Genomic DNA, 15557 nt, shown 5'->3' with positions numbered 1-15557 from the left:
GACGCCCTTTCCCGTCTAGGCGCCAACGCCTTGCACAAGACGACAACTGTTGATTTGGACGCCACATATGGCCCCGCATGGACACCGATGTTCGCTCGTGGGCACGAGTTTGGCTTCAGTGCCAGCGGTCAAAAGTGCATCGCCATACTATCACGGCTCCAGGAAAGTTCCTCGCACCCGAAGTCCGCTTCGCCCAGGTCCACATTGATCTCGTAGGTCCGCTGACACCAACAAAAGGAAATCGTTATCTCCTTTCTTGCATTGACCGCTGCATCCGTTGGCCTGAGGTTATACCGATACCGGACATTACCGCTGAAACCGTCGCGCACGCCTTTCTCCCCACGTGGGTACCCCGCTTCGGCGTCCCTACCACCGTAGCCACCGGCTCTCTAGCTACAGCCAACGGACCGCTGACATTCTCCCCCCCCCCCCCCCCATGGTGAGCAGAGTTGATCCAGCGCTCGCTTTCCGCATGCCAAGACATATCTCTCGTCATGATGCCGCGTTAGTTCGTCGAATGCGCCTCGACGTGGCCTTCACAGCACAGTGGCTTGAGACAAGTTGCCTCTCACGACTGCAGCCATTGCGTTGCTGTTGAACATTTAGAGCAGGTTCTTCTCGATTGCCAACAGAACCAACCTTACCGAACCGTAGTCTTCGCATCCCTCAACGAGCTAGACTCTCGCCCGCTCTCTCTCTCACAAAATTGCTTGGTCCCTGGCCACATCCAGCACACGAACGCTCTGCCCTCAAGGCTCTCTACACCTTTCTGCACCCCACAGGACTTCGATCCATATTGTGAAGAAGCTCATTATTTAATTCCTTGCATCACCACCAGCAATGGCGTAGAGTATCGCCCCCGGCGATGAAACTCCCCAGCCATGACGCCATAATACATTTGTCGTTGTTTTTCCTGGGAGTTCAAGGTGAACGGCACTTTGAACCCCCGAAGCAGGGTTGACGCACCTCGGTATCGCGAATTTAAGGTCCACGAATAATTGCCTGGTCCAGGCTCCTACAAAAATTCGCGGATTATTGAGCACGCGAATTTAACCACTTAACACTACAGTATCTGTGAACGTGTCTATTGCTGTCTCTGCAGGAATCCCGAATTTTTTATTGTTTGACATGACAATTTTTAAAAAGTAGGCGCGCTTTGCAAGTAAGTCTCCATATAGTTTACTTCAGAAAGTGTCACATAGGTTACACATTATTTTGTCCCACATTTATTGTGACATTGTTGAACCTCCTCGCAGTGTTCAAATTTCGTACGACATCCGCCAATATCGTAGCAACGCATTTTTATTGAACTGTGGCTCAATTTATTCGTCATTTCCACCAAGCACGTTGACTTTCGCTCGGAACGCACTAGAAGTGTTTCAAGTCTGCACCTACAGCAAGAATGTCACGCTGGCTCATGATCAGCTCGAGCGCGGACAGGGTTTATTGTACATGCACAGGGGTCTCTACTAGCATAACATGCCTCATTCTCTTGCATGCAGGAAACAAGATGGAATTTCGGCTGCAAATATAATTGCCTCAACAAGCCTCACAACGAAGTCAGTCATCCTGATGATTCTCACTGTCTGGTAAGGTAGAATGAATCTTTCAGGATAATTTCTGAAGCACCACAGAGTTTGCCACTGACAACCTCCACAACCAGTTTCTTGGTCCATGATGTGATACAAAACCAAGAAAAAATAACGTGAGCGCATGAATGCAAAATACCATCGCGGTAACGCAGGTAAGGGCTAAAATAAAGCGTTGAATGGAAATACCACATCACAATTATTTCGCAAAACAAAACGAATGATTTCACTTTCATTGTCGTGAATGAGGTGCCACCACACAGTAGACGGGGCACCGGTGCCCAAGCAGCATATGATCTTCTCTCTATATTGGCTATGCATCGGCAAGTCTGGTCCAATATTGGTCCGATACCCAAAATATTTACAGCGTATTTTGTGCTTATTGGGAATAAAGGCCAGTATGGCCGACATTCGACAAACACTGGGAAAATGGTCGGGGAGGCAGAGGTGTGGGCAATGAAGACAATGAAGGGCAATGGTGGCAGGATGAAGCACCAACGCCACTGACCTATAAAAGTCACATTGAGCCACGCCCGATGAATTAATGCAGCGTCTTGAAGATAGGTGTTCAGTTATGATGATATTGGTGATGATATGGTTTTCTCGGTGACCCATAATTAAAAGCGCTAAAATCCTTGACAGCGCGGGACTTAAATACGGACGCACACGACACACGGTATTGAAATCTGTCTTCTGTGTTGTGTACATCCGTTGTTACCGCTTTTAATAATGAAGAGAGGTGTTCCGTGACATACGGCAAGCAAGCGGTCCATCAATTCTTCTAAGCATAGGTGGGGGAGAGTGTCATTTGTTCATTGGCGGAAAGCCAGGGGTGCCAGTAGGCCTCGAAGAATAGAATGACGATTTATACTCCTAGCGGCGAAATACTCGTCCGTCTCCGAGATAAGAGAACTGTTTCTGCGGCGCTGTCAGCCTGTCCATTTCCCAAGACACCACAATGGTCCGGAATCCACTGGCGAATCAGCGTGTGGCCTGCTTCGTACAGCAGCTTGTATGCCATTAACGCATCCGTCACTAGAGAGCAAACGAGCCTCGTAAAAAGCTTGCAGTGCAGATTTTGTGTCACTGAACGCTCTCCATTCTCGCGGGGTAAAATCAACAATGTACTGCTGGAAGAATAGAATGGAGTAGATTTCAGCAGCACTTAATGAGTTTGTATGCGAAGGGCATCGTCCTTGCAATACCCCTTCGGATGGTATTACGAATGTTAAGGCAGAATTACAATTTAAGCGCCATTCGTGTACGTTTCCGATAAAGTGATTTCTTTTTTCTACCAGAGCACGAGAAGGGGCAACAAAGGTTTGATGGTGAACTTGAACTAGAACGACGAAGGACTAGAAGGACGTACTCTCTCTGCTGCCTGACTTACCTTCGTTTTTTCCCTGACCGAGGGCAAGGACTTCTCCCCAGTCACAGGAGAGAATCCATGGCAGAAGGCGGACAGGGTCGCAGGACCACAGGAGTCCGCGGCATCGAGGAGGCACCTGACCTCCGTGCGATCACTCCTGACTAGCGCTGGAGACATTAGTCGCTCCACGGTGGGGAGATGCTCCAATGAGGGAACTTACGCCAGTATCAGGGACATCATGAACGGAACTCCTTAATGTATTCGATGATAAGGACGTGACGCCCCCGCTGTCAGACGGAGGCGTGCCGTCCTTGGAGGTTCCACACAACTCCAAACAGGATGTGCTCAGCACGACGCAAAAGAAGATTATCCACCACCGAATCAATAAACATGGCACTCTCATAGTCCACGTCTCCTTGGCACAATCAGCGCAACGCCTAACGAGCATTGGGTCAGTCGCTGGGATCGCAGTCCAAGCCTTTATCACGCAGTCCTACCTGCGCACTACCGGAAGAACCACTGGCGTCCCTCGACGTCAAGGCGATGTGAGCTGCCCGAATACTTTTGTGCCACTGGTGTCACTGAGGTGAAAAGTGAACATGCCTACTCTTGGGAGAGTGACGGGTCTGCAGGAACCATCGCTAAGACTAGTGTGCTCCTGACTTTTAAACCTGGCCAGGCGCTAGCAGCGGAGATTCCTCTCGGCTTCGCGTACTTCCCCGTGTCCGAATACGTAGACCCCAACGCAATGTTACAACTACCAAAAGTTTGACCACTAGGATCGCGACTCGAAAAATGCAGTGTGTGATATGGACCACATGATCATAAGCAATGTACACCACGATGTTAGCCCATATGCGCAAACTGTGGCGGTCATCACACCGCAACTCACCCTGCCGGTACTGTGCCACAATTGCAGTTTCAGACAAGTGTGTCGCAACAGCATTTTTAAAACCACCGTGCAATGTCATTATCTTCATTCACCATTATCGATAGCAGCCGAAGCTGTGAATAGGGGACAAACATGCACCACTGCAACTAGGAGCACTGCTGTGGGTCTCAGACTGAGCTGCGGCAAACTTCCCTATCGAAAAAGAGACCTCCCAAAATTTCCTGAGATGTCTGAGAGGACCTTTCAAGAAATCTTGAAAGGTCTGGTAGGACCTTTCAGGCAGCACAGAGGGGTCTGAGAGGACCTTTTAGAGAACATCTGGAAGACGTTGTAGAATCATATCAAGGGTTTGTGGGAACCTCTCAGACAGCTTTGCGACAGTGCGTCGTGCAACACCTCCCAGCGCAAGTTGCTACATGTTTTCCGCGCCGAGGGAGATGCTACCTCGTCCGCTTTGGAAAATAGTTCGCAAGATTTCACATGTTTGTGCATTATTCCTCCAACGAACACGTGCCGTGATAACCTTGTATTGCCGTTCCCCCTTGAAGCTATTCTTCTTGCAATCCGTGCATTATTGCACTGCACGTAAATGGAAGCGTTTCGGCCAGTCTCCAGCCTGTTTTGACACGTTGAAATGTGAGGACGTCGGCCGCGGATCTCAAGTAACTTGCGTTTTGTCTTCGGGATTTTAACTGTTTTTGAGGTATGTAGACGATGTGTCAAATATGCTTTTGTGAGTGACAGGCATTCCTGTTCAATTTACGCTTTTACCACTGTTCGCAGACACGCATTATGAACGCCGATAGGAATATTACCAACCACGTTATGTTACCAACGGCGCTTTGTGCCAAATGGTACGTTATATATTTCGATGCCTACACACTGACTTACACTGACATCTTGAAATTGTATTTCTTACTCCCCAAGTATACGTAAAACAGACGAACTTGATCACCGAGAAGGAGAGTTCCTCAAGAGTATTTTTCAGCGCCGCTGTACCGACATTGCGAATATGTGTCCCATGAGTTCACGCTTTGTGGAATACGACAGTATGTGTTGATGATGACTGTATGCTTTCGTAGACATGTAAGCGCTAAATCTAGTTTATGTTGCTGATATTTACCGTTTCGTGTAGTTTCTTGCGAGCGATCATTCAACAAATATTATATATTCACAATTCTGCAAGACATTTGAAATAACTATTACATAATGTGATAGCAGTGTGCATGCCTTGAGAGTATCTGTACAATCGAAGGAACTCAATATATGTGGAGTTTTGTGACATGTACTTGTCTGTATCTATCTCTGGTGTATCATAGCACTGTATGATTGTTGCTCTCCGACGACAGGTGCAGCGAGACGGCGAAATTGAACATTGATGTTGCGATGACAGATCTGGTCATTAGCTTCTGAGAGGTCTTGAGAGGTCCTGTCAACCTGAGAGGTCCTCTCAGCCTGAGAGGTCCACCAGCCTGAGAGGCACGCTCTTTGTGGTGGGGTAAAAATGTGACCTTTACTTGGCAAATTTCTGAGTTTGAATCGCAAAAATTCGCGACTTAGGTTACATGACATGCACATCAGGAAGTGGCAGAAACCTAGTAAGAACAAATGCCGTTGACCGCATGATTCAGGGTGGCGTAGTTTTGTTTATTAGATTTCAATGACACGTTTTCTGGGACACCCTTATAGCATACGGGTAGAGGGCGCATACTGCATTAACGTCCTGGAATGCCCAGAAACACATCCAGAAAATGTCACAAAGGACCCCGCCAGGATTGCCCAAATGAAGTTTCCGGCTGTTGCAATGGCAGTACGAATGATGTCCCATAGTATGTCATTCGGTCAATCCAGGATATCTGATGGATATCTGATTATCCCGTTGGTGGCATCATATGGACGTCCTCAGGACGTGCCTTGGTTCTGTGGGTATGCATCGAAATATATAACATACCGTTTGGCACAATGCGCCGTTGGTAACCTAACGTGGTTGGTAATCTTCCTATCGGCGCTCATAATGCGTGTCTGCGAACAGTGGTAAAAGCGTAAAGTGAACAGGAATGCCTGTCACTCACAAAAGCATATTTGACAACTCGTCTACGTACCTCAAAAACGGTTAGAATCCCGAAGACAAAACGCAAATTACTTGAGATCCGCGGCCGACGTCCTCCCACTTCAAAGTTTCACAACAGACTGATTGAACCGCTGACGACTGGTCGAAACTCTTCCACTTACGTGCAGTGCAGTAATGCACGGATTGCAACAACAATAGCTTCAAGGGGGACGGGCAATACAAGGTTATCACGGCGCGTGTTCCTTGGAGGAATAATGCACAAACATGTGAAATCTTGCGAACTTTTTTCCAAAGCGGACGAGGTAGCATGTCCCGCGGCGCGGATAACATGTAGCAACTTCCTCTGGGAAGTGTTGCACGACGCACTGTCGCAAAACTGTCTCAGAGGTCCCCCCAAACCCCTCAGGGCTACATGAATGATTCTACAACGACTTCTAGTTTTCCTCTAAAGGTACTCTCAGACCCCTCTGTGCTGTCCGAAAAGTCCTCTCAGACCCTTCAGATGTGCTAAAGGATCCTACCAGACCTTTCAAGATTTCTTGAAAGGTCCTCTCAGGCTTCGCATGAAATTTTGAGAGGTCTCTTAGATACATTTTCGATAGGTGATGCGTAGCAATGAGCCCGAGCTGACTGCTACACATAAACGTGGTTGTAGTGTAGCGGCCCGGGCCCGGCCTGTCAGAGAAGATTGTCACAAAGCCCTGACGTTGATCTGAAGAACGGATGCACAAGATGTGTGGAATACGACAGGGGCGTCAGGAGGTAGGGGCGGAGCCCCCCCCCCCCCCCCCCATCCCCGTGAGTTTTCGCTCTGAAGGTCTTGCCACCCCATTTTTCATTTGTACGTGTCGTCCGAGACAGACTTACTTTCAGCTCTTTTACAGCACGGGGTAAAACAACTACCCGTTTCAAAGGTAGGAGACTAAATTCACCGGTATAGGTACTATACACCCAACAACTACTTTATTTTGCGATTATGATTGGAGTTTCGTCGTCAGTATGCGCTAATGGGGACCTAGTGTGCGAAGGGTAGCGACACATCATTCAGTAGCCTTGCTTAGACGATACAGGAAAATGCAGGTTTCGCTCCAGCAAAGATAGTCACCTTGTTTTAACAACGCACGGAAGCTTTCGTGTCAGAGAGTGAGAAAGGTGTATTCCACGACGGTAATATGGGCAGTCTGAGCAGATGTCTCCCAGAAAGAGAACACAAGACTAAAGATAAGACATTTTACATTTTCTGAAGCCGTCCACGAAGGTAAACAAAATTGTTTGAACCGTTATAAATGCCTTCTAAAACTAATTAATGTATATTTGATCTCTGTGTTATGCTTAGAAACTGCACAACTTATTCAGCCTCACAACCTCAAACACGTCATCAGCACTGTATAAGTAGGTGATAGCGTGGTATGTGAAGCGGTCTCATGGAGCACGGTCGCTCACGCGAAATGCGCATGAAAATGTGCAAGGCCCACGTAAGTAGTCGCTACCAAAGCCTGACAAGTGACAGCTGTACCCCCTCTGTTTTCGTAAGGTGCCGAGAGGCTGCACCATGTTTAACTAAGGGCACAACTCCTAACGCGAGTGTGAATCAGCCATGGACATGTCCGAATAGTCATGATGACATACATGCTTTTCCAGGTCCTTCATGTCCAGGAATAATTCCTTTCCTCTTATAGTTCTGGTGAAGTCTTGCGAAGGAGAGCGCATAGTTTCCTACGCAACGGGACGTTCTATTTCTCAAAGTTCTTCCGTACAACGTGTGAAGAGGAATTGTGCTCCATACCGATACCGTATATAGTAACGAGACAAAATACGTGGACCACATATGTCTTGCTGGACCGTACATTGCCCGAAAATAGAATTTCATATTCACGGGAGGAAAATGCATTGAAAAAGTTTGGTCCTCACAAAAATCATTCATAATTTGAATTGTCCATAATAACTGGGGTGATATTAACAAGGCACAACTGTACATACCAGGTGCCTTGTCCTGGCACACTGGTAGAAGTTTGACAGTAGGCTGGTGAATGCACATAAGCAACCCTATGGTGACTTTGAGGAAACTCCTGTGTGTGAGGAAAAAAAGGTGTGAAAAGGTGGTAACTTCCATAACTACCACCTAGGTCAACACAGCGTCTAGTAAAGGGTGTAAGAGGGTGGTAAATTATCATACATCCAAATTGTTACAAAAAGACCTATGCTTCCCTAGCTCACCGAATCAGAAGCGGTAACCTTCGTAGGTAGCAGGTAGAACGTTTCAACTTTTTAGGCAGAACATATGCGGCAACTATTACCTCCTAAAAGGTGTAGCTGCTCTACATTTTTTTTTTCTCAGGGTGTAAGACTGCGACATTTGGTGGTCACTTACTTTGTTTCCACGCTTTCAGAGCTACAATGATGAGGAAACTTTATCATATTTCTTCTGCCTATACAAGATCATTTTTAACACTGTGCCCTCCATCTCCCCATGTTTCATGGAAGTGCACAAGTAACTGTTTACGCGCGTAAGTAGTTGGCACCGAAAAACGAGTTTGCTTGCTGTTGTAGCCCGTGTGGCATTCATTACTGTGAAACAGTGGTTGTGCCGGCTTGTAGCAGAACTGTGCTTAGCTCATATACTTTTTCATGTTACTCTCCAAGCTATTCACTACTTTCAGGTGCACATATCTCTTGCGGTGGCGTGTTCTTTCATTTTTGATTTTTTTTTCTCTTCAAAAGCGCCATAGTGTCGTCTGCAAAACCAGTCATTATTGCTCGTGTAAAAAGGCTCTGCCGAATGTTATTAAGACAAGGCAATTCAAAATTGTAGTGCGGAATGTGATGCACCAAGCATAATAATTATTGTACCACTATTGTATCAGCAGTACAATTGAAACTTTGTATGCAATAAGAGGATAAGTCGACTGATCCCCTTTTTACAATTTTTGGTGCAATTACATCTACATACCTGCATGTACCTGCCCAAGAAAATATTGGAGCTTAGTGCAGCTTGTTGACCTGCTATGGGAGGGTAAGAGATGGGAAATCCATGTGTATCAATGGGACGGGCAATGAGATCAGGCCCATTTTCTCGGTTTGGGGTCTTTCTACTTATCCTGAGAGAACTGATGTCTGAGGCTGGAACACATAAGAAGGACAAATACATGCAAAGCCTCAATTGCCTAAGAGATTAATGATGAAAGATGGAAGTCACTGAAAAGGTTAGCGAGCTGTAACAGCTGTCTCCTACAGCTCGCTAACCTTTTCAGTGACTTCCATCTTTCATCGACTTATCCCCTTGGTTTCAAGCTTAAGCAGGAGAAATGTGTGTGGGAGGAAGCGTGTAATGTTGCTTTGAGAATAGTACTGCAAAACTTTCAAAAGAGGTGACGGAGTAACAAGTAATTTTGCAATATAAATACAAATTATTTCTAAAAAAAAGAGTGTTTTCAGGACTTCCAAGCACTAGAACTACATTAAAATATCTGTATTAAGTGCCAACAGACTGACTGAGACTTGCCAATCAAAGGCACACACGGCATACTGAACCTCGCCAACCCCTGCCGGCACATGTGTCAGGGAAGTACAAATACAAGTGTAACTTCTAACACATCCAGTGCTCTGTATATTAGTTCATAGTGTGTGAACGCTTTGGTAGTAGGCATGAACCATGGGGTACCACTTCCTTCCTGACTAGATAGTAGTTAGCTGACACAATGGTAGCAAGATAATATTTCGGCAGGGCAGTTGCAATGGGGACTATACATGGTGGAGGAGTGTTCTCACCTCGTTTTCCTCTCTCAAATACACTACCAAGGGTATGATTTGAGGCGGTTGAACACATCCAGTGCTCTGCATATTAGTCCAAAGTGTGTGAACGCTTTGGTGGTAGGCATGAACCATGGGGTACCACTTCCTTCATGACTAGATAGTAGTTAGCTGACACAATGGTAGCAAGATAATATTTCGGGAGGGCAGTTGCAATGGGGACTATACATGGTGGAGGAGGGTTCTCACCTCGTTTTCCTCTCTCAAATACACTACCAAGGGTATGATTTGAGGCGGTTGAACACATCCAGTGCTCTGCATATTAGTCCATAGTGTGTGAACGCTTTGGTGGTAGGCATGAACCATGGGGTACCACTTCCTTCCTGACTAGATAGTAGTTAGCTGACACAATGGTAGCAAGAAATATTTCGGGAGGGCAGTTGCAATGGGGACTATACATGGTGGAGGAGGGTTCTCACCTCGTTTTCCTCTCTCAAATACACTACCAAGGGTATGATTTGAGGCGGTTGAACACATCCAGTGCTCTGCATATTAGTCCATAGTGTGTGAACGCTTTGGTGGTAGGCATGAACCATGGGGTACCACTTCCTTCCTGACTAGATAGTAGTTAGCTGACACAATGGTAGCAAGATAATATTTCGGGAGGGCAATTGCAATGGGGACTATACATGGTGGAGGAGGGTTCTCACCTCGTTTTCCTCTCTCAAATACACTGCCAAGGGTATGATTTGAGGCGGTTGAACACATCCAGTGCTCTGCATATTAGTCCATAGTGTGTGAACGCTTTGGTGGTAGGCATGAACCATGGGGTACCACTTCCTTCCTGACTAGATAGTAGTTAGCTGACACAATGGTAGCAAGATAATATTTCGGGAGGGCAGTTGCAATGGGGACTATACATGGTGGAGTAGGGTTCTCACCTCGTTTTCCTCTCTCAAATACACTACCAAGGGTATGATTTGAGGCGGTTAAACCCCCTAAACCACCCTCTGGATGACAGTACAGGAGCATCTAAACCACCCTCTGGATGACAGTACAGGAGCATGCGACAACAACAACCATTTGTCATAGTTCGTATGTGTATAAAGTGAGTATTGTGTTATAAAGATTGAAGAAGGGTAAGTGGATCATATGCGAAATGTGTCATTGACTCGACTTCAAGACATAACGTAAGAGCATGGACTAGTAGAATGATTGCACAAGGAAATACTTGAATAGTCATTTGTGCAACGCATTTGTACATGTGTTCGTACTTGACACTGCTTTTGTGTTCCTAACAGTAAAACGACGACTGCCAGACACTGTTGTATTTTTTATGAATGTAAGTTTTTGCAAGTGCTCATTAAGCAACAAGATCCTTCCTAGCGTCGGTTAAAGACGCAAGAATAACAGAACTCTTTAATTCTCTTGGCAAATGTACGGAACACGGTCGAAATGCGGTTGTACTATCATAGGTAATAACGGGAAGCGCACTTAAGAAAACAAAACGAATTTGAGACCTCTATTTCGTGCATCTTGGCCGTTGAGTTTATTTACACTTTGGCGCAGCCAAGCAACAATGAATTCTTCCATCGTACTTGTGCAATGGCTTATGTGATACACACACACGCCAAACAATACGGATCGCCGCACGGAACGGGGGTTGACCACTGAGCTTCCACTGTTGCAACACTGTACTACGAGGTCACAGTGTTCATCTCCATTTTCTTTGCTCCTTGCACCTTCCCTCCGAAATAATTCAGTTCCCATTGCAGTGGGTAAATCACGGAGGAAGGAAACACAGGAGTGGTCGTTACGAACACATTTCCGTGGGACCCCTCTGGCGGTCGCTCCAGTCAAAACCGCCATTACTTCCTGTCCACCACGTGATCCTCTCTAAAGTTTGGATTTAGCAACGCTTTGTTGCTCGCGCTGCTTTCTGTGCGTTTGTGCTTTTCGAATCTCATTTACTCTTAAAATGTGAGCACCATTGCGGTAACAACCTTTTGTTTGCGTATTCTTACCGCGGCTGCGGCTGCCGTTCAACAGAAATAAGCTCTATCACGGGAATAACGTTTAGTGATACGTACTTGATCCGTTGTTTCATACTCCTGTCTGTGAGAATCATCTTGAGTCGTTCCTTTACAAACTAGCGTAGTGCTAGAGCTGCAGATTCATTTGATTCCTCCATTCTTGTACAAGTTTGATTACTGGCATGCTTTACCACCTCAGCAACAAACACACAAAACGCGGCCACGTCGACACACAAAGGTCGCGGCCACGAATGACGTTTCTGGTGCTACGTGCTTCTCTTGCAGACCGTGACTGGTCTTGTAGTAGAAGCGTAAACCGAGAGTAAACTTCCGAACACACACAGATAAAAGTGGGCGCGCTGCGTTCGTCACAATGCAGATGTCTGAACTGCAAGACAATAAGGACTCCCGTCGTCTGCTTTGGGAGCTGGCCTGCGCATGCTCACGGGGTCACGTGTGGGGTCACATGGTAGACAGGAGCATCCCAGAATGCAGTGCGAAGTTGGCACGCCCGCCCCAACGGCAAAATGTAGGAAGGGCAGCTCCTGTGTTTCCTTCCTCCATGGGGTAAATAATGCCCCTCATGCTGGCCGCAATGGGGCGATGCCGACTCCGTCCGTTTCTGGCTGCCGCAGCACCAACCAATAGGCATGCGCGCATCTTATATGCGTATACTAGCCTGCGTTAAGGAATTACGCACCCGCTACTCCACAGAGAAGTAACGCAATACTGCCGTCGCCACAAATTTGAAAAAGTAACGAGATACTAATACCTCTACCAAATGAAGGTAAAGTAAGTACTATGCCGCCACTTATCCGCTAGCGTACCCTATCTACAGCCAATATACAGGATGTCTCTTTTTAGGTGATAGAGATTTTTCATAAAAAACTGTAAGGGCTATAGAAATGCTGTTTTCAATTCTATCATCTCTGGGCCGGCGGACGTACTTGGCAGTATGTTGCTCGACCGTAAAATGACTAATTACCTCAAAATTGTTAACTAAATTTTTAATTATAAAAGCTACGAAGTTGTCCCAATCAGAACATCTGCTCCATTCGGTGACCTGATACAGTAGCCGTTTTCAGAACAAAAATCCGTTCGGTAGATCGTCCGCAAAGAATTCGTGAAAAAATACATTTTTTTTGTTATTTTGTTAATTGCGCATCTTCGGAGACGTGCCTTTCCTTCACCCCCAATGTGAGATGGTGAAGGAGCCTCTTGCATCGAAGATGCCGCCACAGTGCACAAAGCGAAAACACATGTACCTGTTGACGCTATTGGAACTGCCCTTATTTTGTGTTGCATTTTCTGTTAATCTTTTTCTGTTAATTTTTAGGTAATTAGTCATTTGACGGTCGAGCAACATATGGCCAAGAATGTCCGTCGGCCTAGAGATGATAGAAGTGAAAACAGTATGTCTATACCACTTACAATTTTTTTTGTGAAAAATCTGTATCGCCTAAAAAAGACACCCTGTATATTATTCCACATTGATCTTCACCTTGAGATGATGCGAATTTAAGATATACTTCCATGCACATACCGCATGTGTGCATTTAATAATGTTCGCGTCAGAATGTTTGAATCACAGGACGGTTTTTCTGCAACGATAGTATTTTCTCCGAGATACCAGCGGAACCCAACCTCAAACTCTTCCGTCTGCTTCCACGAAGGTTGCAAGGCATGGCACCAGATGGCGCCACCGTCATGTGTATAGGCTGTGGGGACCATTCCCACTCTCGGGGTCGTGCTCGCCCGTCCGGCCCGTGAAAGCGACTCAGAAACCAAGTCAATGCATCCAAGTTTTATTTACCTCCGTGCCTCCGCAGTTTACACGAGTCCATCCACCAAGGAGAGCCTTTTTTGTACCTTCTCCCTTCTGCTCCTTAAATCCCTTTCTCTTAAAGCACCACCACGCCCCCCTTCCCGAACAGCGGACCGATAAGGCCTGCACAGGGACTGCAACTCACCGGCGCGGCAACCTGCACCGATCTCGTGTTGAGCAGGCCCACCGCCCTGAGACGATCGACGTGGCCACCGCCCTCTCGACCCTCCGTCGGCTCCGTCCGGAGCTGCTACGCGAGACCGAGGGACAACCCAGACAACCCTCTCCTCCCCCCGCCGGTGACGATGACCTCATCGACCTGGACCTGGACGCATAATCGTGATTGTCTTCCACTGTGTACATACTTTTGGGATGGGGGAAATGTGGGCACTCTTCCACGTATATCGGCAACATGTCGATAGAGGGCGCAGTCCTTATCGGTCCGCTGTTCGGGAAGGGGGGCGTGGTGGTGCTTTAAGAGAAAGGGATTTAAGGAGCAGAAGAAAGAAGGTGCGGGGAGGCTCTCCTTGGTGGATGGACTCGTGTAAACTGCTGAGGCACGGAGGTAAATAAAACTTGGATGCATTGACTTGGTTTCCGAGTTGCTTTCACGGGCCGGACGGGCGAGCACGACCCCGAGAGTGGGAATGGGTCCCTACATTTTGGCGCCCAACGTGGGGCTCGAACCCACGACCCCGAGATTAAGAGTCTCGTGCTCTACCGACTGAGCTAGCCGTGGCCCAGTGGTAGAGCGTCCGCCCGGCGCGCGGGAGGTGGTTGGTTCGAAACCCACCGCCGGATACCCACCGGTAAAATGGGTACAGACGGTCACCCTACTTGACGCTCGGTTCTTTAGGGATGACGTCTGGGGGAAGCCTCGTAAACCCCGCAAGCCCAGTTTCGGACAAATGGGAATGCTTGGATAAGCATGCAGCCAGGAGAGCTGCGGAGACATACAGCCAGGTAGAGCTGTGGAGTTCATGACCTTAGTGGTCCGGAAAACTTGAGTTACATAGGTACGGGAAGGCTCTCCTTGGTGGATGGACTCGTGTAAACTGCTGAGGCACGGAGGTAAATAAAACTTGGATGCATTGACTTGGTTTCTGAGTTGCTTTCACGGGCCAGACGGCCGAGCACGACCCCGAGAGTGGGAATGGTCCCCACAAGGCGTGCAAGAGAGAGAGAAGAACAAAATACTAGTGGTGGGTAAAAATCGCAACAAGAAAGGCACTGCTGAACACGTATAAACATGCGAGATCACGTACGAAACACTGTTGATCAGGAGAGAACAGGCTTAAGACGGGCGTGGAGCTATGCATCGGGGCGCTTAAGCATAACCGCAGTGTTTGGTTCATGTCGAACAGAAAAAGTACTAGCTGCGGGAAGAAATGCAATAAGACACTGCTAGTCAACTCTAAAGATGCGACACTGCATACACTGGTCACACAAGCGCAGAGCTAGGTAAAAATTCGACAAGACCTGACACATCGGGAAAAAGGTCTAACCGCCACGCCATATCGTCCACTTTTCCCCGCGGCGACGGAACGTTTGCTCCTGTCGACAGCCAGGCCTCAACTGACGCGGCTCGCCGACGGCGGAGCGACCGACCGCACATCTCTCCCTAAGAGAGCCAGCGCTCGACTGACAAAAGCGCCTCTCCGCGGCTGCTACACATGCGCGCGCGCTCCCGGCGCCCCCTGTGCCGACGCGTGCTCCTAGTGCAACTTTCGACGACCACCAGTGAGGAGTAACACGTCCGTACCTGCGACATGCTAACGAAGAAGTGAATCCCTGCGCCCTCTGCGGGCCTTGCTCACTGGGTGTGACGTCAACCCATTGTCCCAAGGCTACAGTCCTTTTTTTTTTTCACTAACCGCCAACGTAACTCTTAGGGACAGGGTCCACCTGCAATGGAGCTACGGCGTGACGCCATCACCCAGGCGTGGAGCTGCATGGTTCAAGCACGTGTGCGGCTGCGCTCTAGACAGGAGACCTATTATTTATTGAATCACTATCCCAAGATTATTT

The 15557-nt window shown here is 47.5% G+C and overlaps 1 protein-coding gene and 1 non-coding gene across 3 annotated transcripts in view; one reads left to right on the top strand and one right to left on the bottom strand.

Moving 5' to 3' along the window:
• The window catches only part of LOC135370169 (uncharacterized), a 113666-nt gene that overhangs the window by 96938 nt on the left and 1171 nt on the right, over nt 1–15557 (top strand). For both annotated transcript variants that reach the window (XM_064603887.1, XM_064603872.1), the window contains one exon: nt 1503–1589. In XM_064603887.1, the coding sequence (XP_064459957.1) occupies nt 1503–1589 (87 nt within the window). The remainder of the gene's footprint in view (nt 1–1502; nt 1590–15557) is intronic.
• On the bottom strand, nt 14196–14269 carry Trnak-cuu (transfer RNA lysine (anticodon CUU)). The gene has a single exon. It is a non-coding gene; the product is annotated as a tRNA-Lys (tRNA).

Source organism: Ornithodoros turicata, chromosome 1, assembly GCF_037126465.1.
Source record: "Ornithodoros turicata isolate Travis chromosome 1, ASM3712646v1, whole genome shotgun sequence".
NCBI classification, from domain to species: Eukaryota; Metazoa; Arthropoda; class Arachnida; order Ixodida; family Argasidae; genus Ornithodoros; species Ornithodoros turicata.
The sequence above is the reverse complement of the archived record's forward strand: the minus strand, read 5'-3'. Positions and strand labels throughout refer to the sequence as shown.